General features: G+C 47.2%; 1 protein-coding gene across 1 annotated transcript in view; it reads right to left on the bottom strand.

The window, feature by feature from the left end:
• Positions 1–6,786: 6,786 nt before the first annotated feature.
• GPD1L (glycerol-3-phosphate dehydrogenase 1 like) overlaps positions 6,787–24,454 on the bottom strand; it is a 57,070-nt gene continuing 39,402 nt past the window's right edge. Inside the window, exons 6-8 of the mRNA XM_027040847.2 lie at positions 17,573–17,806; positions 17,179–17,285; positions 6,787–9,414 (exon numbers count right to left, since the gene is read on the bottom strand). Of these exons, the coding sequence (XP_026896648.1) occupies positions 9,318–9,414; positions 17,179–17,285; positions 17,573–17,806 (438 nt within the window). The 3' untranslated portion in view covers positions 6,787–9,317. The remainder of the gene's footprint in view (positions 9,415–17,178; positions 17,286–17,572; positions 17,807–24,454) is intronic.

The following is a 24,454-nucleotide window of genomic DNA, read 5'->3' as shown; positions in this document are numbered from 1 at the left end:
CTCTGCTCCTCATTCCCTTTTGATCCATAGTCCAGAATGTTCTCTTGCACCCAGGCATCTCTCCACAGAAGGCCCTAAGCAATTCAAACCAAATATGGATTTGTCTTTTTCTCCCCAGATTCTTTTCCTCTTAAAGTTCTTTAATGTGCTCAGGGAACTGTGAAAAGCAAAGTACATGTGTTCTGACTTCTCCAGAGACCTGACATTATTCATAGATAAGAAAATTGAAGCCTAGGGAGGTGAAGCAACTTGTCCAAAGTCACACAGGTCTAGAAATTGAATCCCCACCTGACTCCAAAGTCTTGATATGGGAGGTGGACCCGTTTTATGGGGCCAGAAGCTTTCACAACTTGGGGGGCAAGAGGTGATCTCTTTTTAAGAAGAAGCATACAGGGGTGCCTCGTGACTCGGCTAAACGTCTGACTCTTGATTTTGGCTCAGGTCATGATCTCTCGATTCTTGAGTTTGAGCCCCATATCAGGCCCTGTGCTGATGGGTTGGGATTCTCTCTTTTTCCTTCTCTCTCTGCCCCTTCAGCTCTCTCTCTCTCTCTCTCTCTCTCTGTCTCTCTCTCTCAAAGTCAGTAAATAAACTTAAAAAAAAAAAAAGAAAGAAAAAAAGAATACAAATTTAAGAAAACAAAGACACAGGGCCATAGAAAGAACCTGTACAAGTACGGGTTCTTGGTGCTTCAATTTCACTAGCTTCCTGAAAAAAACGGCCTCTAAATGAAAATTATGCCATCTCCAAAGGTAACAGGCAAACCAGAGGGAAGATCAGGACGCAAAGAGGTTTTTTTTTCTTTATATACCACCCTCCTTGCTGAAACTTCTTTAAAGCATGAAAGATGCATTTTTTAGAAATATTTCCCCAAGTATGTTCTTGGGGTCTTTCCTGAAAACAAAAAGCAGGAAGCAGATATTTTTGCTTTTGTCAGAATGTGGGTATCAGAACGTGAGGGAGAAGAAGACGGGAATTTTAAAAGACAGACATAAATGGGTATCCAACATCCTGGAAGGGAAAGAGATCCAGAAGCAAAAAAATCTAATCAGATGTGTAAGTGGATACAAGGCCAGGGTGTAGACAAAACCGCTGTGCATAAAAATTTGTGGTCGGTTTTGAGTTAAAAGTCGGAATGAAACATAGACACTGGACAACTGCCTAGCACAGACTCGGCTTAGTTCATAAGAAATGCATGGCCTTGGGGCACCTGGGTGGCTCAGTCGGTTAAGCGTCCGACTTCGGCTCAGGTGAAGATCTCACAGTTCGTGAGTTCGAGTCCCGCGTCGGGTTCTGTGGTGACGGCTCAGAGCCTGGAGCCTGCCTCACATTTTGTGTCTCCCTCTCTGTCTGCCCCTTCCCTGCTCATGCTGTGTCTCTCTCTGTCTCAAAAATAAACATTAAAAAAAAATTTAAAAAAAAAAAAAAAAGAAATGCATGGCCTTCCAAACACTTGACCAAAAGTCCCAAGAACAATGAACGATGCCATTTTTTTTGGCAGGCTCCAAATGCCTAGGAACAGTCCTTCCCAAAGAGTGACCTCTAGTGGACAGGAGGGTCATAGCTCCCTGGAACCCGGAATTTCCTCAGACAAGCGTCTTAACCCCTTTCAGTTTGTTTTTTCACAAGAGCGTTCCGGAGTTTGGCTTAAACAGTGAATGTGTGGTGTTTAAAAACTGTATTAATATTTCTTCTTTCAACATTGCTTGTAAATGGCTAACTTAATGGCCCATCCTGTGCCTGTATCAACCTTTGGTACCACCAACTATCACAACTGTTAGTTAAGACGGCTACTTTAATAAAATTGCTGTTTTGAACACCAAATTTTACCTTCTACAGTGAAACCGGTAGGAAGGACTTCTGAATTCTTGATAAATACAAAATTTCATGTTTTTTGGATTTATGGGTTCGCTTTAGGCCTCTATTATAAGGGAATCCCTAATGGAGGGATCTAATGGAGGTTAGAGGAGTAATTAGGAAAAGAAAGTGAGATCAGAAGCATGAATTGAAGTCACCCTTTTGAAGGTTAATTTGGCAGTGCTCATTAAAACATAAAACACACATACCTCTGAGCCAGCAATTCCGGTTTTAGGGCTTTATCCTTTAGATTTTACTCATATAAGTGAGCTGAGGTTCATGTGCGAGGCTGTTTACAGCAGCAATTATTGTAATAAGAGAAATAGAGGAAACCACTTAAATATTCATTGTAATCAATTATGAAATAGTCATAAATAAAGTAGGATGCAGATATTTAAAGGATAGGGGAGAGTCATATTCTTCAATATTAAGACTATAAAAGAAAGTTTTAGGGGCGCCTGCGTGGTTCCGTTGGTAGAGTGTATGACTCCTGATCTCGTACATTTGAGCCCCACATTGGGGTGAAGAGATTACTTAAAAATAAAATCTAAAAAAACGTTTTAGAACAGTGTTACGTTTTAAACTCTCATACGTGCATGAACATAGGACGTGTACGCAAGTTTGCAGAAAGACTTGTTTGATTTTGCCCATGAACAGCCATTGCTCAGAAGGGGTGATGTAGGGTGTTAGGAACACAAACTCTTAAGCCAAGCTGCCTCAATTCAAATCCTGCCTTTGTCAGTGATGATCTCTGTGATTTTGCCAAGTCCTTTAGCCTCTTTGTATCTCAGTTTCCCCCTCTGTATAGGGGGATGATAAATTTCCAGGATTAAACTCATATATACGAAACACTAGAAGAGTGCTAAATGTGCTTTGCTACTATTACTTTAATTTACAGTTTCCGAAACTACGTGTTGATATATTTAGGGAAATTAGGTGAAGGGGACATGGAATCTCTCTGTACTACCTTTGCAACTTCCTGTGGATCTATAATTATTTCAAAATAAAATGTTTTTAATTTTTTAATGTTTATTTTATTTTTGAGAGAGAGAGTGAGAGACAGAATTTGAGTGGGGGAGGGGCAGAGAGAAAGGGAGACAGAATCCGACATGGGCTCCAGCTCTGAGCTGTCAGCACAGAGCCTGATGCAGGGCTCGAACCCACGAACTACAAGATCATGACCTGAGCCTAAGTTGGACACTTAACAGACTGAGCCACCCAGGCCCCCCAAAATAAAAAGTTTTTTTAAAACACAGCTTAAAATAAGCAACTGATGTGAAAGACTGTGAAGACAGAATGTTATACGAAAAAAGCAAGATGCAGAACAAGGTGTTTAGTAAACCCTATTTTGTGTAGAAAAATGGGGAAGGGAAAAGAAATATAGATTTGCCTATGTAAAATGAAATTCTAGAAGGGCATATTAGAAACTAGTAACAGTGGCTACTTGGGAAATGGGCAACAGACTTTATTTTTGAACTAAGTGGCTGTGATACCAATTCAAAAATATTTAAAAATAAATAAGGGCAGTAGGACACTCTAGTGTTAAAGACGAGCATGTTATAAATCCTGGACCGTGCTGGCATTGATTCTGGAGAAGGAGGGATGATTACGTACCCCAAGTCTTGGACTGAGCTAGTTTATTTCTGTGGAGGAGAGGAACAGACACACCCACAGGCTTACCCACCCACATTCCTGCACAGCATCTTGTGTCCAAACAAAAGATGCCCAAATGGATACTAACCATGATGCTGTAATGACCAATGGATAAATTCTCCCAAATTTCTTGATATTTCTGCAAGCTCTGGCTCTTACCTCCTCAAACGTCTTTTTAGCGACATCTTAGGGTAAGTTATGCTAGCTGCTATTAACAAATAGCTCCTAAATCTCAGGGGTGTAATACGGCAGTGAGTTTTTATCTTTATACCTGTTATAATACAATGTGGACCAAGGGTGGGGGAACATTCTCCATGGAAGGATCCAGGATGAAAGACACCCTATCATCTTCCACATATAGCTTCCAGGTCATCCTGGAAATTGATAACCAATCAGCACACAAGAAGAACAAAGAATCGAACAACATAACCAACCCCCAAAAGTGGCATTTTTTTTCTTTCCTCTTGCCAGTGGCCAGAACTCAATCACCTAAAACTGTTGGGTTGCTGAGAAATATATTTTAACCGTGTACGTCACAAAATAATTAATTTAGTGAACATGTAGAATTATCTCTGTCGCAAGCAACTAGTGATAGGATCATACGATTCTTCTCCTTTGATGTTAACGATTTCCTGCTTTTTGCGGACTTTTACAAGGGATCCTGAACTAGACTGCATACATATCATTCCCACTTGCTCCAGTACCACTGGACCTTCCGTCCAAACCAAAGGTAACATGGCTTACTTCAGAAACTCAAATCACTTATAACTTCAGTAAATTGGTAGAATATTATGCTTAGAGTCTCCTAATCTATTTCCTCAAAAAAAAAAAAAAAATAAGTTCACCATCAACTTACTTTATATACCGTCACAAAAATTTACAAAGATTATGTGGTAAAATTATAATGGCAATGCATTACGGAAAATTACACATACTCGATGGCATACAATTAATTCTGGACAAATTTCAGCCTTTATTTTTTCAAAAACTGTGCCGTTCTCTTGTGAACTATCACACATGTGCTGGGTCTTCTTATCCTCTACTTATCTCCTAAGTTCCTGAATATTTGCTTTGCTGCTTTCCGTTCACATCTTTAGGTTTGTTTTTACAGTTTGCTAATTCCATCTCTAGTTCCTGCCAAATCTGCTCTTTAATCTGTCCAGTGATGTCATTTAAATTACATTCATCTCTACACATTCTTTTTTTTGAGACAGAGAGAGACAGAGCATCAACGGGGGAGGGGCAGAGAGAGAGGGAGACACAGAACCGGAAGCAGGCTCCAGGCTCTGAGCCATCAGCCCAGAGCCCGATGCGGGGCTCGAGCTCATGGAACGTGAGATCATGACCTGAGCTGAAGTCGGACGCTTAACCGACTGAGTCACCCAGGCGCCCCTCATCTCTACACATTCTAATAGGTTTGTTTTCAAGTCTGCTTAGTGGAGTTATTTTTTTCTGTAGTAATTTGTCCTTAATATTTCCTTTCTCTTTTTATGTTTTTACTTTCAAAATTACTGTTCAGAGCGTCTACCATATTGTTCAATTATCTGAAACCTTGAGCATCTAATTCTTCTGTTTAAGAAAATCTATTGAATTTCACTCATAATGAGATATTTTGTAACTCTTTAAGTGCAGTCACCATCTGTCACCAATGTTATTACAGTATTATTGACGATATTCCCTATGCTGTACTTTTAATCTTTGGGGCTTATTGATTTTATAACTGGAAGTCTGTACATCTCAATCCTCATCACCTATTTTGCCCACCCGCCCACCCCTCCCTCTGGCAACCAACAGTTTGTTCTCTGTATTTAGAAGTCTGGTTTTCTGTTTTGTTTTTTAGTCTCCATATATAACAGAAATTACATGGTACTTGTCTTTTCTTAGCATAATACCCGCTGGGTCCATCCATACACATATACCACATTTCTTTATCCATTCATGTACCAATGAACCTCTAGGTTGCTTCCATGTCTTGGCTCTTGTAAACAAGGCTGTAATAAACATAGGAGTGCGTGTATCTTTTCAAATTAGCGTTTTCATTTTTGGAGGGTGAATACCCAGTAGTGGAATTATTGGAACATGTGGTGACTCTTATTTTTAATTTTTTGAGGAACCTCCATGGTTCTTCAAAAGCCCTACACTGTGGCTGCACCAATTTACCTTCCCACCAACAGTGCGTGAGGGTTCCCTTTTCTCTACACCCGGGCCAACACTTGTTAGTATTATTTTTTTACTGTTTATTTTTGAGAGAGAGAGAGAGAGAGAGAGAGAGAGAGAAAGAACAAGTGGGGCAGGGGCAGAGAGAGACGGAGACACCGAACTCATAGCAGGCTGACAGCACAGAGCCCAATGCGAGGCTCGAACCCATGAACTGTGAGATCATGACCTGAGTTGAAGTCAGATGCTCAATGAACTGAGCCATCCAGGCACCCCTTATTTTATAATTTTTAAAGTGCATATGCAGTGAGACTTATTTATGCGAAGCCTGTGCGGCTGGGACCCAGAGTGGGTGTTTGCGCTGGTTTTGAATTCGGTTCTGCCACTTACCAACTGGCATGACTGGGCCCATGTTCCAATTGTTTTTCTTTTTGCTTGTGGTTTCCTGGGTATCAGAATTCAAACCCCAAACCCGTCTGTGGTGTTGGGCTCACGGTTACAAGTTTTCAGCAGAGACCTTGTTCTCCACGTGCAACACCTTCCTTGTTTATGCCTACGCATGGGTTTTCTTAGCCAGTTTCTTCCCCTGACAGTGTAGCCCATGGAAGGCTGTAGTTCTAGCATTAAGCTTTACAACCCTAACCCTTCGATACCTGAGAGCACCCCCACTCCTTCCCCTGGAAGTCAGAGAGCCACCTTACTGCTCTAGCTGTCCGTCCCTAATTATTTCAGCCTCCTGGGGATTTCCCTTACATTCTAGTGAGATCAGCCCTGCGTATAAAAGGGACGCTGGTTATATATTCCTAGCTTTTGTCGGTATTTGAGGTGGTGGGGGGGGGGCGGGATTTCAAATTTATTAGTCCACTGCACGGCTAGAACTAGAAGGCCTCCACCCTACAATGATGATTATATAAAAATATCACCAAGCAATGGGAAGGAACAAAGGCAAATGGAAATAGATGTGTTTGAGGAGCAGGATTAGAGATGAGAACTTCGTTTTAGAAATTACCCTTTTATTATTGTTAATGCAACACAATTCAGGAAAAAAAAAAAGAGCTGACCTAAATAAATAAAACTCTTAACTAAGCCAATTTTTTAAAAAAGGGCCAGCAGCACAGGTTGGGTCATTAAATGTTTATTAAATCAAGCTTTTAAATTATATCCACCTACAGTCTGTAAACAGATACAGTATGCACGTAAGTAAAAGGCTCTCGGATTAGAAGTGGTGGAAAAACGAAAGATCCCTCTGTACACGGGCGCCTCATCCCTCCGCGGGCCGATGCCATGGGGCCAGGTTTTAGTTACGAGCTGAATGATAAACCAGTTTAGCTGAACTCCACCTGCTAGGATGGATTTCAAGACAGATATTTGTCCCACGTGATAGTAGGCTGGATTATAGCAAGGCAACAGTGTAGTTTTTACATTCACAGATTGGCTGAACAAATTAAGCTTTTCTTCTAGATGTCTCCCTCCCTATTACCATAATTAGTAAGAAATGAGAATTAAAATAAATGATGGACCACAGGTGGTTACAAAAATAGATAACTCGTAGAGTAATAAATATCTACAGTTAGCAGAGCACAAACTTATAAAATTTGTCTTTTTCCATAATGTGCAGAATATTGTAAGTATGTTCAAGAGGTACAGTCGGCAGACTTCAGATCAGTGAGAGAACATTCGTAAAGAAAAAAACCATCAAGTACAAAACCCAGATTAGGAAGCCGAATGCAGATGAGAATATACGTAAGACAAAATCCTAACTCCTCACATCTAATTATCCTACTTAATAGACACCATGATTAGCTTACAGCCCTTTACGTATCTTAAAAAGTAACTCTTTGTTACCTATGTACAAATTTTAAAAAAGAGTAATCATGAGACAAGCAATAATTGATTGACTTAACAGTGGCACTAAAATCAATAAAATTTGTAGATTTTGTGTGCTTTCATATACTTCTGTGTACAGGGATTTAAAATGCCCCCCAAAATGTTTTGGATTGAGTTTTTAAAATTCCCACAAAAATCTATCCTACGGTCATTTCAGGTATAGAAGGGAAAAAGCCCCAAACTGAAAGAACAAAAAAAAAAGTCAAAATCCTACAAAGTGACTGAAAATCCATGAATATATAAGTGACATTCATATGTTCCCTTAACACTTACCAAGTGCTATGTAAGGTAACTATAATGCTATCCTGAAATCAGTCTCATTTGAGAAGATACAGTGATTCCCATTCTAATTCTAGAATTAAAAGCACTTATTTGACATAATGTGCGTTTCAGCGAGGTTGACATCTACCTGTTGTACTGACAGTGTCACCTTAAATAAAGCTTCATCCAAGAGTCACGGCAGGCCTGAACTGTAAAAGCTCGGGGCTAACACCACCACAGGTAGGTGGCTATTCATCCTAACTTTTGCAGGGAGTGAAGGGTATACTGGAGCTGTCCTCAGGTCACCTCAGCCTCGAACAGCGTTCCCTTGAAAACTTGGCAAGTTTCTTTGCCAAAAACACCTCCATAGTCTCGAATGTGTTCGAGACCTGCCGGTTTAGAGAAGTTCCGCTGACACACTGACAGGCACTGTCCACCTTCAAGAGGGATGTGCACGGGCAGCTTTCCCCAAACACACTTGACCTTGCCAGGGAACACCTGAACAACCCGCGATCCCAGGACGCTCATTTCCCGTGGAGCATGGTTTGAGAAGTGCCCATCTGGGTAGGATTTCTCAAGTAGTGGTTCTCAAACTGTAGTGAGCATCAGAAACACATGGAAGGCAGACTGAAGCATAGATACCTTACCCCGCTTCAGTGCCTGGGGTGGGGCCTGGGAACCTGCATTTCTAAGAGGCTCCAAGTGAAGCTGATGGAATGAGGACCGCGCTTTGAGTGGCATGCATCTAGACGATGCCCCACGCAAATGTCAGCGGCAGAAAGCCCTGCTAGAATCTCAGCAAAGGCTGCACATGGCATCTGCCACAACCAATTAGCTGCAGGTCTTCCAGCCCGGTGATGCCTGAGGTCTGGGCACCTTGCTGGGGTGGGGGGGACGCTGGACTTGACTCCCAGCTCGGCCCCCACTCGCCAGGTGACCAGGGCACAGGACTGCAACTCAAAAGACGAGTAACAGAAGCCCCCTCTCAGTGGATCTGTGAGGCTTAGAGGAAATGTTTGCACAAAGGTCTGCCTAACAAAAAGCATCAAACACGCTCACTCCTCCATTCTACCATGTTAATGCTGGTTCGGTCTTAACATCAAGATGATGAGGAAAAAAAAAAATCCCTTCACTCAAATGCATATGGATACAATGTAAAAAAATTTAGCTGAGATAGTTCCCATCTGCAAAGCTACCACGGTGGGAAATTTTCAAAAGTAATTTTTAAAAAGGACCTTTAATTTTGGTTCATAGAAACATCCACGGCATGAGAAATGAACACAGACACGCACGTTCACACATGTGTCTAGTTGTTGCCCAACACATCTTAGCCAGCGAACTGCTTCTGGCAATTCAAACACCAACCGGTAAAAATTCATACACACACTCATGATGGGATTAGGGTCAAGCGAACGTCGTATTGCCAAGTCCCAGTTTCCATTTGAACGAAAAAGACTGATCAAGAAAGGCAGCACGGTCCCCTGCACACCGCACGAGCCACTTTATACGTGCTCTGGATGGCTCTGGAGACAAGACAACATCTCTTGCACGGGTTTGCCTTCGTAGCAGATCTGATACACGGCCGTAAACAACGGGAACCTGGTTGGGAAAAAAGAATGTGAAAAGACAAATTAGGCCATCTGGTTTACCCCCCTGAACAAAGTCGTCTTCCTCTCCTGCCTAACAGATCGCAGGCAGGCGTGCTTCTCTGGACAACACAGTGAACGCCTTCCACATCCGTTACTTGGTCGGCAGAGAGCCTCTGCACTGCGGCTCTCGTCGGTACGACCCAGACCACCCTCTGCCGACTTGTTTGGAATGCACGGTCTACAGAGGAGTCATGGTCATCCTCGCAAGGGCCATCTGTGGTCATTTACATGCAGCTCAGGCTCTTGGTCAAGTCTGGAGCGAGTCCAAGTTTCTGTCACTGTGTTAAAAGGCGGGAGAATAAATTTTAACTTGCAAGGAGGTACTGCTCTCCCTTCTCCAAAGGGGATCACCCAAGGACAGAGATGAGGCAGCCCACACGTTACCAGAAATAGTTCAGGCCTGGAACACTCCTGCAAAAATCAATGTGGGCACCCACAATTAGCAAAGCACTGATCTCAAGTTGGAAGCCGCGCTGTGAACACAAATATAAAGGAAGGTTTGAAATGGCCGAGGGTATAAAGGTTTGTGCTAATAAACCACTGTGAGAAAAGACAGCATTATCCCCAGGGTACAGCTGGCTCAGCAAGTATTTTTTAATTTATTTTTTTAATGTTTATTTTTTTATTTTTGAAAGAGAGAGAGAGAGAGAGGAATCCCAAGCAGGCTCCACACTGTCAGAGCAGAGCCCAACGCAGGACTCCCACAAACCAGGAGATCATGACCTGAGCCGAAATCAAGAGTCGGATGCTTAACTGACTGAGCCACCCAGGCATACCAGTATTTTTTTTTTAAGTTTATTTATTTAAGTAATCTTTACACCCAACACGGGGCTTGAAGAGATCAACCCCGAGATCAAGAGTCACATGCTCTTCCAACTGAGCCAGGCAGGAGCCCCTCAGCAAGGATTTTTTTTAATAGCAGATATCACTAAGGAAGTAACAGTTAATTTCAATCAGGCTTGAAACAGTTAATTTCAATCTCACACACACACACACACACACACACACACACACACACACACACGCTCACAGCCCAAAGTGAGTTTGACAGAATCAATAGAGTCTTAAAGGCCATTCTGAAAATGATCTAGCTGGAATCCTTTAATGACAACTTAATTTAAGAAGAGCAAACAGCTCTGATAGGTCATACGTCTATCACTGGCACAGAATGTTTTGTTATTTTTTTTTGGAGTCAAATCTGACTCCATAGCCTATGAGCTCTAGGCAAGTTTCACAACCCCTCTCGCCCTGTTTGCAATGTAATATGGGGCCAGACCTGTTGTCTTAAGTGACTTCTATTTAATGTGTACAGTGTGCATGGTGGGTATGCAGTAAGTGACAGCTTCTACACACAGTCACAAGATGGCCACCGCGTCCTAGCAAGCTCCCAGAGGACAGAGCCCCAGTCTCTTTTGTTCACCTCTGCAACCTCAGTGCATGGTTGGTGGGGAGGGGCTACTCAGGTGCTCAGCGAGTGTTTATTGAATGGACTACTGCGAACGGGAGTTAGAGCCTGCAGCCTTTTGCCCCTTTTTTCTTTCCATGGCTTAGTCTTCCCGTCCCTATGATGAGAAACTGTGCGTCCCCAAAGCACGGGGGCAGGTGACGAGTGGCCACCCAAAGCCATTGCCAACCCCCTTCTCTCTTTACCAACGTTGCCAATAGCCTAGTGCTCACTTTCCCAGCCTTTCCTTCTCCTAGAATTAGTCAATGAAGCAAGTTCTAGCGAGCAAGACACAACACGTCTGCGAAGGGCTTCTGGGGAAGGCACTCCTCTCCTCGAGAGGCACTGGAGGGAAACTCTGCTCCCCAGGACTGCATCTGCCCTGGGTCTCTGAGTGCAGCTGTGTGAGTGTGTGAGGCATGGAACTGCCGCCATCTTGAGCTTTTGAGGGAAAGCCAATGGAATCACTGAGATCCTAATCTTTTTTCATTTAGATCCAAGTTAGTTAACATATAGTGTAACAATGGTTTCAGGAGTAGAACCCAGTGACTCATCCCCTACCTATAACACCCACTGCTCATCCCGACAAGTGCCCTCCTGATGCTCATCACCCATCTAGCCCATCCCCCCACCCCCATCCCCCCTCAGTGTGTTCTCTGTATTTAAGAGTCTCTTATGGTTTGTCTCCCTGTTTTTATCTTATTTTTTCCCTCCTTTCCCCTGTGTTCATCTGTTTACTGAGATTCTAATCTTAAGGCACTGTGCCAACACCAATAACGTCCACCTCCAAAATCCTTGTTCTATGAGAAAAATAGACCTATTGTTTGAGCATTTAAAAAAAATTTTTTTATGCTTGAGAGACAGAGAAAGTGTGTGTGTGTGTGTGTGTGTGTGTGCGTGTGTGAGCAGGGGAGGAGCAGGGAGACAGGGAGACCAGAATCCCAAGCAGGCTCCAGGTTCTGAGTTCTCAGCACAGAGCCTGATGCGAGGCTCAAACTCATGGACCATGAGATCATGACCTGAACCAAAGACACCTAATCGCCTGTGCCACCCAGGTGCCCCATGTTCAAGGCGTTTTTAACTGGGCATTGCTCTTGCAGCCAAAAGTACCCCTGAGTTTCACAACCAGCACCCTCCAAAATGGATTATGTAGATGGGATGTTAACAAGATATGTGGAGTATGGGGGAAAGAATTTCTATGGACAAGTAACTTCTTTAATTCTCACAACCACCTTGTGAGGTGGATAATATTATCCCCATTTCATAGACAAGGAAACTGAGGCACAGTTTCTGACTCTGGAGCCAACATTCAACCCCTCGGCCATACTGACCGTCTAAATGCTATTTTCTGTAACATAAAACGCTACAAGGCCAATTAGATCCATTTGGGGAACTCTCTAAATGAGGTTAGAGGTGAAAGGAGGGCAAAAGACAATATTTCACAGAAAAATATCGACATTAGCCGATCAATCAGCCATCCCACTAATGGATACTGAGGGCTTACAAAGTGTCAGGCTTCAGCCAGGTGCAGGCTGTAAGGTGTTATAAATCAGGCCCCGGGGCGCCTGGCTGGCTCCTGATCTCAGGGTCATTGAGTTCAAACCCCACACTGGGTGTAGAGATCACTTAAATAAATAAAACTTAAAATTAAGAAGAAAAAAAAAAGATGCCTAGGTGGCTGGTCGATTAAGTGTCTAACTTCGGCTCAGGTCATGATCTCACGGTTTGCAATGTTGAGCCCCTCATCGGGCTCTCTGCTGTCAGCATGGAGTCTGCATCAGATCCTCTGTTCCTTTCTCTCTCTGCCCCTGCCCCACTTGTATTCTCTGTCTCTCTCTCTCTCTCTCTCTCTCTCTCAAAAATAAATAAAACATTTAAAAGAAATAAAAAATAAATAAGGCCCCAGCCATCAAGGAGCTTACAACACTGTTCTGGCCTGAATTGTGCTTACAGTCCCCAAGTTCATCCAATGAAGCCCCAATCCCCAGTACCTATATTTGGAGAGAGGGCCCATGAGAAGGTAATTAAGGGGTTCATAAGTGTGGGCCCTAAACCAGTATGGCTGGTGTCCTTACGAAAAAAGGAGATTAGGACTCACACATGGACAGAGGGAAGACCATGTGAAGACACAGGGGGAAGATGGCCATTCACAAGCCAAGAAGAGAGGCCTCCGAGGAAGGCACCTGCAGACACCTTGATCTTAAACCCCCAGAACTGTGAGAAAACAAATTTCTGCTGCGTAAGCCTCGCGGTCTGTGGGACTTTGTAATGGCAGCCCTCACAAACGAATACAAACATGATACACTCACACGGGCTCACAAAGATGCACGCACCGGAAATTTAATAAAGCCAAGCTGACAGCAGAAGAAAAACCCAGACAACTTTACTCTGTATCCAGGGGAGACTGGTTAAATAAACCATGGTTCTCCCACACAGTGGGATGTTCTGCAGCCATTAAATGAGATGTATAGGTGTGGATGGGGCACGATCTTCAAATCATATCCTAACGTGAAGAAAAGCAAGGGACTGAGCCGAACGAGGAGCAGAGCACCCATTACAGAAACGGAAGCAGATACTAAACCCAGAGAGTGCCTGCGGCTAAGGTGGGGATCAAGAGCCACTTTTCACTGTGTGCCTTGTTCCAGAATTTGGCTTTCTTTAAGTTTTATTTGAGAGAGAGAGAGAGAGAGAGCGCGCGAGCCTGCAGGGGAGGTGCAGAGGAAGAGGGAGAGAGAGAATTCTAAGCAGGCTCCAGGCTCAGCACAGAGTTCAATCCCACAACCCTGGGATCATGACCTGAGCTGAAATTAAGAGTCAGATGCTGTATTATGCACAGTGAAATAAGCCAGTCAGAGAAGGACAGATACCATATGTTTTCACTCGTATGTGGATCTTGAGAAACTGAACAGAAGACCATGGGGGAAGGGAAAAAAACAGTTACCAACAGAGAGGGAGGGAGGCAAGTCATAGGAGACTCTTAAATACAGAGAACAAACTCAGGGTGGACAGGGGGTGGGGGAGAGGGGAAAGTGGGTGATGGGCATTGAGGAGGGCACTTGTTGGGATGAGCGCTGGGTGCTGCATGTAAGCGATGAACTACGGGAATCTACCCCAAAAACCAAGAGCACACTTTACATACTGTATGTTGGCCAATTTGACTGTGAATTATATTAAAAAAAAAAAAAAATTAAATCCAATGAAATAAAAAAAAAAAGAAAACGAGAAAAAAAAAAGAGTCAGATGCTTGGGGAGCCTGGGTGACTCAGTAAGTGTCCGACTCTTGGTTTCCACTCAGGTCATGACCTCACGGGGTCAGGCCCTGCATCGGGTTCCGTGCTGAGAGCGGGGAGCCTGCTTGGGATTCTGTCTCTCCCTCTCTCTCCGGCCCTCCCTGACTTGTGTGTGCACATTCTCTCTCTCCCTCTCTAAATAATTTTTTTTTAAAAAGCATCAAATTTCTTTTTTTTAACAAGAGCACGTGCTCCCTGCCCCCCCTCCAAATCTGAAGAAAGAAAGTGAAACTGTACATTTATGTAATAAGCCCACAGCACATGAGCAGAGGTACGGTCTACACCTGGGGCCCGCGAGCCATAGCCTGAGAAGCCAGTCTGCTCTGTGGCCTGTTTTGTACTGCCCGCAAGCGAAGTACGATTCTTACATGTTTCAAAGGCCGTAAAAGGGAAAAAAAAGGATATATGACAGAGAGCTATATGTAAGCTGCAAAGACTAAATATTTATTATGTGGTTCTTTCCACAACAAGTTTGCTGGCCGCCTGTGTAAACAATATGTTCAGAGCGGGGAAAGATATTTGTGTCTGGAGGATATGGATGAAGGCTTCTCCGAGGACAGACCCGGGCCACCCCGAGGATGGTCAGGGCTGACGTGGACATCGAGCAGGGCCGTCCAGGCAGACCAGACAGCAGGAGGACAGACGCACACAGAAGTCCGAGAAGGAGGTGTCTGGGGCAAAGGGAGGTCTGCTTCAACTGAAGAAGGGGTCGTAAGGGTTAACAGGACGGTTAGAAAGGACAGCTGGAACACGACTGAGAGGCTGCCCCAGATGCCAACCTAAAGGACTCGCTCTGGATGTGCAGGAAGCTTGTGAATGTGAATACTCCAGGGAGAAGGCACCGTGGCAATCACAGGTCCACCAGTTCCATTCGGTGGATAATGAAAACTGGGGCACAGGACAGATAAAAATATGACCTACCCAAGACCACCTGGCTCGTAAGCCACAAGGGGGCCTTAAATGCTGCCCTCTGGCTCACTGCTGTTTCTGTAGCCATGGAGAAGAGAAGGGAGAGGAGAAGGAAAGGGAGGAAGACCAGGTAGTGATGGCTGGGATGAAACAGGGAAAAAATCAAGGTAAGAGGTGATGTCGAGGGCAGAGAGCAGAAGGGAGGCTCGGCCTGAGCGGCTCTGGGAGGCGGTGTAGGGGAAGGGAGGGCCCCACAGGATCTGCACTGTGGCCTGGGGGGAGCGTGCTGTGCCCTAGAACCCGGCAGCGACCTCATTAAGCCCAGGCTCAGGCCTGTTCAGTTTCTAATCAGAAGAACGAAAATGGGACAGGACAGAGGAGGAGCATCCGCTCAGAGGTGAGTGTCGCCTGCTTGATTACACCTGCTTTTTCAAACAGGCAGGTACTGATCCCAGAAAGCCAGGTCCATTCCGCGGCCTCCCCGAGTTCCACGATGACTACGTAACCCCGGCCAACTCGTCCAATGATAGGATCCTATCGAATACACCCCATGGTAGCACACAGATGCCACTTTAAAACTGTGACTGGGACATAATCATCATCCGCCAACAGCCAAGTATTTTCCTAAGACTTAAAAAAATTCCTGATAAATACTTAACGGTCATCAAAGTGGACCTGCCACAAACACACTACTGTGTGCAGTTAAGTACGTAAAGAAAACCGGGGCACATCGGAGGGATCTTCCTTTTAGTCGCGATTTAAAGGTAATTCTCCACCTCCGGAGGCCTGTTTGTGACTTCCATCTCTGCCGGGCCGCTCTGAAAAGCCATTAAAGAAGGAAGACCAATGCCCTGCCCTCCTTCATTTCCACTTGTTCGTGGGGAGCGCGAAGGCTGCTCAGTTTGTACTGGTCCAGAGAGGACAGCTGGGCGTAGGGGAGGGAACGGTGTGTGGTCGGGAACAGCAGATGTCCGGACTGGATGGAGAGGATGAAGGAAACACACCAGCACGCACGTCCGTAACCACCACCGGCTCAGCGAGAAGCGTGTGCTCCAGATTGGCCACTATTGGCAGCTTCACCGTTGCCCGGCCCCCTCCTCTTCCGGGCGACCAGGCCTTCCCCCTCCCTCCCGAAGAGTTCAGGATACACAGAATATGCGCATACATACGTCCATGTGCGCATTTATTAGATGGTGTCTAATATCAGCTGGCATCCTGATTGGGGATGAAGGTTCAGCCAACCAGCAAGATAAAGGGCTGTGTGGCAGGTAGGCCACAGGGCGGCCACGGAGAGGGTGGCAGCTTTTGTGGTGCTATAGGGTTTACTCCCTCGATCGAGTGGCAAATGGAGCCGGCCCAAGCCCACCTTGAATAGTTTCGCAGCTCGGAAGGGTCACAGAGGACCCAGAGACTGCAAAGCTGCTCACTAGACCTTAACACAGGGCCCTTCTAGGGGTAGAATTCCGGAGTAACCTCCACTTTCTTCTCTTCTCAATTGTTTGACATTTTATTAACAACACTGTATCTTTTTTTTTTTTTTTTTAAATCTTATTTATTCATTTTGAGAGAGAAAGGGAGGAAGAGCAGAGAGAGAGGAGAATCCCAAGCAGGCTCTACACTGTGAGCACAGAGCCCAACGCGGGGCTCCGACTCACAGACCCGTAAGATCATGACCTGAGCCAGCATCAAGAGCCGGATGTTCAATGGACTGAGCCCCCCCAGGCGCCCCTCAAGACTACATCTGTTTATAACATTTTCTTTTTAATTTAAAACCTAGGACACGGGGCTCTTGGCAAACATCCTGCAGGAATAAGCAGAACCTCAAACTTCATGTTTTGTAACGAGCTTCACAGAATTGAGTTCTGCTCCCTGAGGTGGGGCCCGGGTCTGTGTCAGCGTTCCTTTCCAGGGCAGGAAGAAGTTCGCATCGCGCTAAGGATGGAACTAATCCAGGGGAGTTCTGCACGCACCTGTCAAGCAGCTGTGCCCGTGCGCACCGGCCGGGCTGGCGGTCAGGAGGGAAGCAGGGGGTGGCCCCCCTCTGGTCGCAGGGACATTGCGGGGTACTTACTTGTCGATCAGCCCCTTCTGTTTCAGGATCCGGTACACTTCAGCAGAAGTCTGAGGTCCCTGGAGCTTCTGTCCATTCAGCATGTCTTTCTCCAACTCTTCAATGGTCTTAAAAACAAGGATGCAAATGCTATGGTAAAGACTAGAGAATCCCTTCTTTCAAGAGGTGAGCTGGGGAAGGGAGCTGCGATCCCCACCTACGAGCCAAGGAAAGAGAGACCTACAAGCTACAGGGCTAAGGCCTCAGTACCCTTAAGGGAAAGGAGACAGGCATGGGCAGGACACGCCCAGCAAACGACAAATGCTGGGCTCTATCTCCGATGCACTGTGGCTCGCCCCGGCCCAAGAGTCTCAAGTGAGGGAGGAGGGGTGGGCGAGGGCAGGCCAGGGGCTACCTTCCCGGTTCTGGCAAATGCCTCGGCCACCCTGCGGTTCCGGCCTCCGTAGCAGGTGGTGATCAGGTCAGCCACGCCGCAGCTCTCCAGGAAGGTGGCCGTGGACACCTGGCCCTTGCAGAAGATCTTGGCGAAAGCGATCATCTCCATGAGCCCCAGGCGGATGACAGCAGCTTTGGTGTTGTCTCCGCTGTGGAGGCCATCGCAGAACCCGGCGCCCACGGCTACGATGTTCTGGAAGGAATCGGGGAAGCCCAGGCATGCCCGTCACACACCCGCCGCAGACAAGAGGGCTGGGAAGGTGGGAGCAGAGGCGGAGGCAGGGACCCCCGGCCCGCGGTCGGAACGCTCCGCCCCAGCGTCCCCGGCGTCGGCTCCTGTGCCCTGACTGTCACAGACAAAAGGAGGGACCAGCCTTCTGTGCTCCCGTTCGTAGCACCAAGAGCCCGGGTCTGGGGTTAGTAGGAGACAGCAGCCGAGGAACATCGGCCAGAGAGCTAGAACGGTTGCTCGTAGTCTCTGGCTAAACATTGTTTGCACAAACTGACTTTCTGTCTTTTTTGTTTCCAAATGCTTTATTCAGCTTGAACGGTCATACGGGAAGGTATGCGGGTCACAAGCACACGGCTCGATGATATGCTCCCAAACCAAACACCGCCCTGTAACCGGAACCCTGATCCAGAAACAGAACGGAACCAGTGCCCCAGAATGCCACCCTCACACCCTCTTCCAGTCGGCACCCCCAAAAGGTAGCCAGTCTCCTGGCTTCTACCAGCATAGATTTGCTTTACCTGTCTTGAAATTTTATGTGAAAAGAGGCGCACAGTATGTAACCGTTTGTGTCTTTGTCTCAGTTGGACATCATGTTTGTGAGATTTAGCTGTATTTTTACCTACAGCACACTGATTTTCATTGCTGTTCTGCACTCCACCGTGTGAATACAGTGCAGTTTGTTTTAATTTTTTTTTAAATGTTTATTCATTTTTGAGAGACAGAGAGAGACAGAGCATGAGTAGGGGAGGGGCAGGGAGAGAGGGAGACACAGAATCCGAAGCAGGCTCCCGGCTCCGAGCCGTCAGCACAGAGCCCGACGCGGGGCTCGAACTCACGGACTGCGAGATCATAACCTGAGCCGAAGTCAGATGCTTAACTGACTGAGCCACCCTTGGCATTGGGGTAGTTCCCAGTTTGGGGCCACGGCAAATGGTGCTGCTGTGGCCACGCCGGCCCATATCCCTTGGTGACCACAAGCGGGCATTTCGGTTGGGTGTGTACCCAGCAGTGGAGTTGCTGGGTCCGTAGGTCTACGTATGTGCCGGTCAAGTTTCAGCCTTTTGCCTCATGCAATTATCCCTATGCAAGCACTCGTGGGGCCCCCGCTCTTGCATGAACTCGCCACACACAAGGCAGATGAGACACAGACCTGCCTCTCCAGGAGTGGATAATCTGGTTCAGGGGTCAGCAAACGAAGGGCCATCTGCATGTTTGGGTAAATAATGTCGTACTGGAAGCCATGCACCCCTGCTTATTTGTGTACCATCTGTGGTTGCCCTGGCGCTGTTAACAACAGATTTGAGTAGTTGCGACACAGACCATAGGGGCCACAAAGCCCACAACATTTCCCGTGTGGCCCTTACAGAAAAAGTTTGCCTACCTCTGGCCTAATGGGACAACAAAACGTGTGACGATAATTATAACCTGGGCAGAAAGTGATGTTCTGCAAGAGGTACCGAAAATCTGATTTTCCTTTCAACCCATGTGTATTAAGCATGCCGTGTGGGGGCGGGCCCTGGTGGCAGAGGACGTGGGGGCTGAGGGCGCCCCCAGGGAGGAGCTGCAAAGACAGAATGCGGCCCAAAGCTTGTCCTCAAAGAGTTGACGATGGGGGCGCTGGCTGGCTCAGTCAGTTAAGCGTCCGACTTTGGCTCAGGTCATGATCTCGCGGTTCATCAGATCGAGCCCCTCAATGGGGTCTGTGCTGGCAGCACAGAGCCTGCTTCGGATCCTCTGTCCCTGTCTCTCTCTCAAAAATAAATAAACATTTTTTAAAAAAAGTTGACACAGGGTGCTTGGGTGGCTCAGTCCGTTAAGCGACTGACTTCAGCTTGGGTCATGATCTCACAGCCCATGAGTTCGAGCCCCATGTCAGACTCTGTGCTGACAGCTCAGAGTCTGGAACCTGCTTCAGATTCTGTGTCTCCCTCTCTCTGCCCCTCCCCTGCTCGCACTCTCTCTCTCGCTCGCTCAAAAATAAACAATAAAAAAAATGTTATAAAAAGATCAGAGACCCGACATGAACACGTGCAGGTTTTGGATGAATTCGCACTTTCTGTGTTCTCGCTAGTCTCCCCGGGAGGTTATGAGCTGTTCGGACAGAGCAGCCAAGCAGCCTCCAGGGGGGGGTCAGTCTCGCCCTACAGAGGCCCGACTCCATTTAGACCCTGCTTCCTACAGCTGCAGGTAGAGCTGACGAGGAATCGGGTCTTCTGCAGAGCGCTTAGGTTTCCAAAAGCTACCGACTTCTGTCCGGACCCTGCAAAAGCCTCCCAACCCCTTCCGGCCACACAGGCAATGTGAACTGCAGGCTTCGTGAGGCCCCGACGGCGGCCATCTCTCCCCAAGTACACACTGTGTGCGCTCACTGACGCAGGAAGTGGGCGGTTCCTGGCGTGGCACACTCTAGGGTCTGGCAGCATCCGGAAGAGAGGAGGGGACAGGCAGTGTGAGAGGAGCCCTGAGGTGCGGAGGGGCAAAACAACACCCTGACCTTTTACGTGGGGCGCTGTGCAAAGACGAGCCGGGGATGGTAAGAACACGCAGGGCTGGGTCCAGACAGACCCAGACACCCCTCCTGGCAGAGGAGCCGGACTAAGCAAGCCATGGGGAGGCACCAAAAGCACACGCACAGATATCCAGATGGTCTCTGGTTCTGACTCTGCTGTGTGACCTTGGGAAAATTACTCCACCTCTCTGAGCCTTCTTGGCCTCAGTATTAAAATTCGGGGCTTAGAGAAGATCTTTCAAGGCCTTTCTAAGGTGGTGACATCCCTCCAGGAAAGCTGGTACAGCTGTGGCCTGCCCTGGGGCTGCAGATAAGTGGGACAGTGCTGAGGCAACAAAGAGACACCTGGGGACCTGTAGGAGGACTGACCACCAGGCCGTGAGGCCAACTGCCGGGTGAGCCTGCCAAATGGTTTTATTGAAGTTACCATGGCAACATGTCAAGGACCCAGATGGTTAGACTGTTAAAATGGCTCTCCGACGTTCCCTCAACTGTCTCCTGTGCCCCCTTCGCCACGATGGGACCCATTCTGGGGGTTACTTGACAAACCAACCACAATACATGTCTATATAGCGAAGGAGATAAAACAGCTTCCTTCCACCAGGGGGCTCCTAGACCCAGAGGAGAGAGGGATTATTTACGAAGTGCCCCCCAGTGAGGCCCCTGTGCACAGTCTCACCGGCACTCTCCGGACAGCCCTCACACGTGTGTACCCAGCCCCCTGGCGGGCTCAGGGAGGTTCAGTGGCTTCCCAGGACGACAGGCCCTACGTCCGGCCCCTCAGGCCAACTCTCTTTGCTGGGCCTTACTGCTTCCAGGGTGTGGCTAACGTGGCCCAGCCACTCCCACCCCACCTAGGGTCAGAGACCTTCCTGAACCCTCTGCAGCCAGTCAGGTGTCAAAGGGGAGTGCCTCTCTGGCCTTCAGGAAGGCTTAGGAAGTAAACAGGGTAGGCTTAGGAGAAGAAAAGATTTATGGAAAGAAATAACAAAAACAACACTTAATCTTATCCACCCTCTAAGTGCTTCCTGTAGTATTAACTGGTTTAATCGTCACCACATTCCTACAAGGCGGGTCCCATTATCATGCAAAGAGGAGGTGAGGAAACCCACACACAGGGGAAGTAGTTCCCCCAAGGTCACACAGTGGGTACCTGCCCGACCAGGCAGCCTGGCCCCAGAGTTCTCTCCAGGGGGTAGATCACACTGGGCCGCTGGGGGTCAGTGAATGAAAGGCACAGAGGGGCCACCTCAGATTCAAGATAAGAACTTTCTAACAGGAAGAGCTGATGTCACTAAATCTAAAAGACGTGGAGGTAAAGGAGTGAGCCCTCGGTCACTGGAAGCATCCAAGCAGGAGCTGTACTGGATGAGCCCTGAGCTCCAGAGCAATGCTTCTGACCTTTCGTGTCACTGCTCCCAGAGAAAAAGCAAATGAGGGTGTCCAAGGCCTGGGACTGCAGCCGACCTCTTGGCCCTTCTGTGACCCCCTTCCCCGCAGGGCACACAGGTCAGGATCACCTCAGTTTCCCCCAGATGGCTGACCTCCCCACTTTAGAAGGTGGGGGAGGAGGAGCAGGAGACCACGGCAGGGTAAACTCCTCCCTTCTAAGGGGACCCTGGGCGCCGATCCAGTTTAATCGCCTTATGATGGATCTTGAAACCCTCACTCTCTCCCCTCCACCACTTATCACTGTCAAAAGAAAAATAAACACACTGAGCCAGTCAGATCGTGTTTGAATAGCATCCGAGCAGATGTCCTCTGAGATCACTCAGCTGTGAAAGTTATCATTATCCACTGTGCATTTAAATCTGCTTTAAACTATTCTGGAGCTAAAAATACCATGATTTTCAGAAGACAGGCGCGCGCGTAAGCCCTTCCCCATTTCCTGGGTTGTGGCAACGCTCAGAGGCCATCATTCGCCCTGAAGTGCCATCTTTGCAATTCTGAGCCAGGGCGGGTTGGATGGGACTCGATTCCTTCCACTCCTAGCCTCCCACAGAAAGAACATAAAAGTGGAGAAGCTGGCCAAGGCCGCCCGCAGCCTATGCAAACACGCTCCCCACCTAGGACGCAGGGCTCCGGTGAATCGCAGGCAGCGGTCACTGTTTCCTGTACCCCCAACACTCCACCCGATTCTGCCTGAGGCCAGGTACCGGAGCTTTGGGCCTAAGGGAGAACTCTGACTGCACAGTGTGGGGCTACCCCCAGCAAGGCTGGCAGGTTAGGCCCTGCGTAGGGCGGCCTGGCTGAGGTGTCAACCCCGCACGCACGTAGCCCACCAGGCTGGGCACCCCGATGAGACGCGGCCTTAGAAATTTCTGCAGTGATATAAATGCCTGACATCTGCTCGCCCCACCGGGTAGCCAGGAGCCACTGGGACTCACCAAAGACTCGTGTGGGGCCGGAGTCTTTGAAACTGAACCGTTAATTTTTTTTTTTTTTTAAGTTTTAACGAATTCGAATGTAAATGCAAGTGGCCACATGTGGCTAGCGGGATCCAGCAGTGGCCCCGGCACTAGGCACGAGGTGGTGCAGCACAGCATGGCTTATCACAGCCAAAGCCCTGGAAGAAACCTGCACGCCCAGCAGTAGGGGTGTGTCAGGTGGCTGTGGCACAGGTTAGGGGTTTATCTCCCCACCTACTCTCCTCCTCCAGAGTCACAGCGTCCCTGACTTTGATGCAAATACGTGGCTAACCAGGGGACCCGACGTCCCTTGCAGCTAGGTGTAGTCACACGATGAGGTACTGCTCATTCACATGAAACCATCTGCCTCCTGCAGATGTGATGGCTAGAGCTCTGGTCACCTCGTTTGTTGTTTTTTTTTTTTAACGTTTATTTATTTTGAGAGACAGAGAACGCAAGCTGAGGAGGGGCAGAGAGAGGGAGGGAGAGAACCCCAAGCAGGCTCCACGCTGTCAGCACAGAGAGCACAGAGCCTGACACGGCGCTGGATCCCACAAACCACTAGATGATGACCTGGGCTGAAACCAAGAGTTGGACGCTTAACTGACAGAGCCACCCAGGCACCCCTCTGGTTACCATTTTAAAACATGAAGACAAGCTGGGGCGCCTGGGTGGCTCAGTGGGTTGAGCGTCCGACTTCGGCTCAGGTCATGATCTTGCGGTTCGTGGGTTCGAGCCCTGTGTTGGGCTCTGGTGCTGACAGCTCGGAGCCTGGAGCCTGCTTCAGACTCTGTCTCCCCCTTCCTCTCCATCCCACCCCTGCTTGTGCTCTGTCTCTGTCTTTCAAAAATGAATAAACATTAAAAAAAAAATTAAAAAAAACAAAACACAAAGACAAGGGCCAATCCTTGTGAGCTGTTAGGAGACTGGCTCCCTGAGGATTGTGTGGAAAGGAGCTTTCTTTCAGATTGAGGATGTTTACATAAGAAAGAAATTCACTTCTATGGCATTCAGGGGCTATTATTTTGGTTCTCTGCTAATGAAACCCAATCCTGATAAAGCATCTCTGAGGCCACACACAGAACAGTAGATAACTGTAACTGTACAACTCCATTATAAAAGTTCTAGAAAACGTAAACAGTAGTGAACAAAAGCAGAACAGCCTGGATGGGGTGGGGACTGAAAAGGGACACAGAGAATCCCTTGGGGATGATGGAAATGTTCCCTATCGTGATTTTCAGGGTTATGTACACACCTGATAAAACCCACTGTCTTAGGAACTTAAATGGATGCAGTTTAATGTACATGAATTATGCTTAAATAAAGCTGATATTTAAAAAAGAATATCGCCTTACTGGAGATTAATATAGGTCAGAGGTAAAGGACATTCTGAAGGCAGTAAAATGCACTGCTCTAATATGATTTTGCAGAAAACCGTTACATTTTCTTTTTGGTTTTACCCTTGTAGTGAGTTGTTTTCAATTTTTATTTTTGTAGCTCAAACGTCATGTTTTTGAGCACAAAAAAGGGACAGTGTACATTTCTTTGATTGCTAGTATAGAGATTACTAAAGATCGTTAATTTAATGTGAAAGAGGCAAACATGTGATACTACTTGAACAGTAAGACCCAGTTTTTGTTTTTAAAAGCAGCCCTATGCCTACATATGCTCACTAAAAAGACTGGAAGGGTA

The sequence above is a fragment of the Acinonyx jubatus genome, chromosome C2 (assembly GCF_027475565.1).
Source record: "Acinonyx jubatus isolate Ajub_Pintada_27869175 chromosome C2, VMU_Ajub_asm_v1.0, whole genome shotgun sequence".
In the NCBI taxonomy this organism is placed as follows: Eukaryota; Metazoa; Chordata; class Mammalia; order Carnivora; family Felidae; genus Acinonyx; species Acinonyx jubatus.
This window is presented reverse-complemented; position numbering and strand designations above follow the sequence as displayed.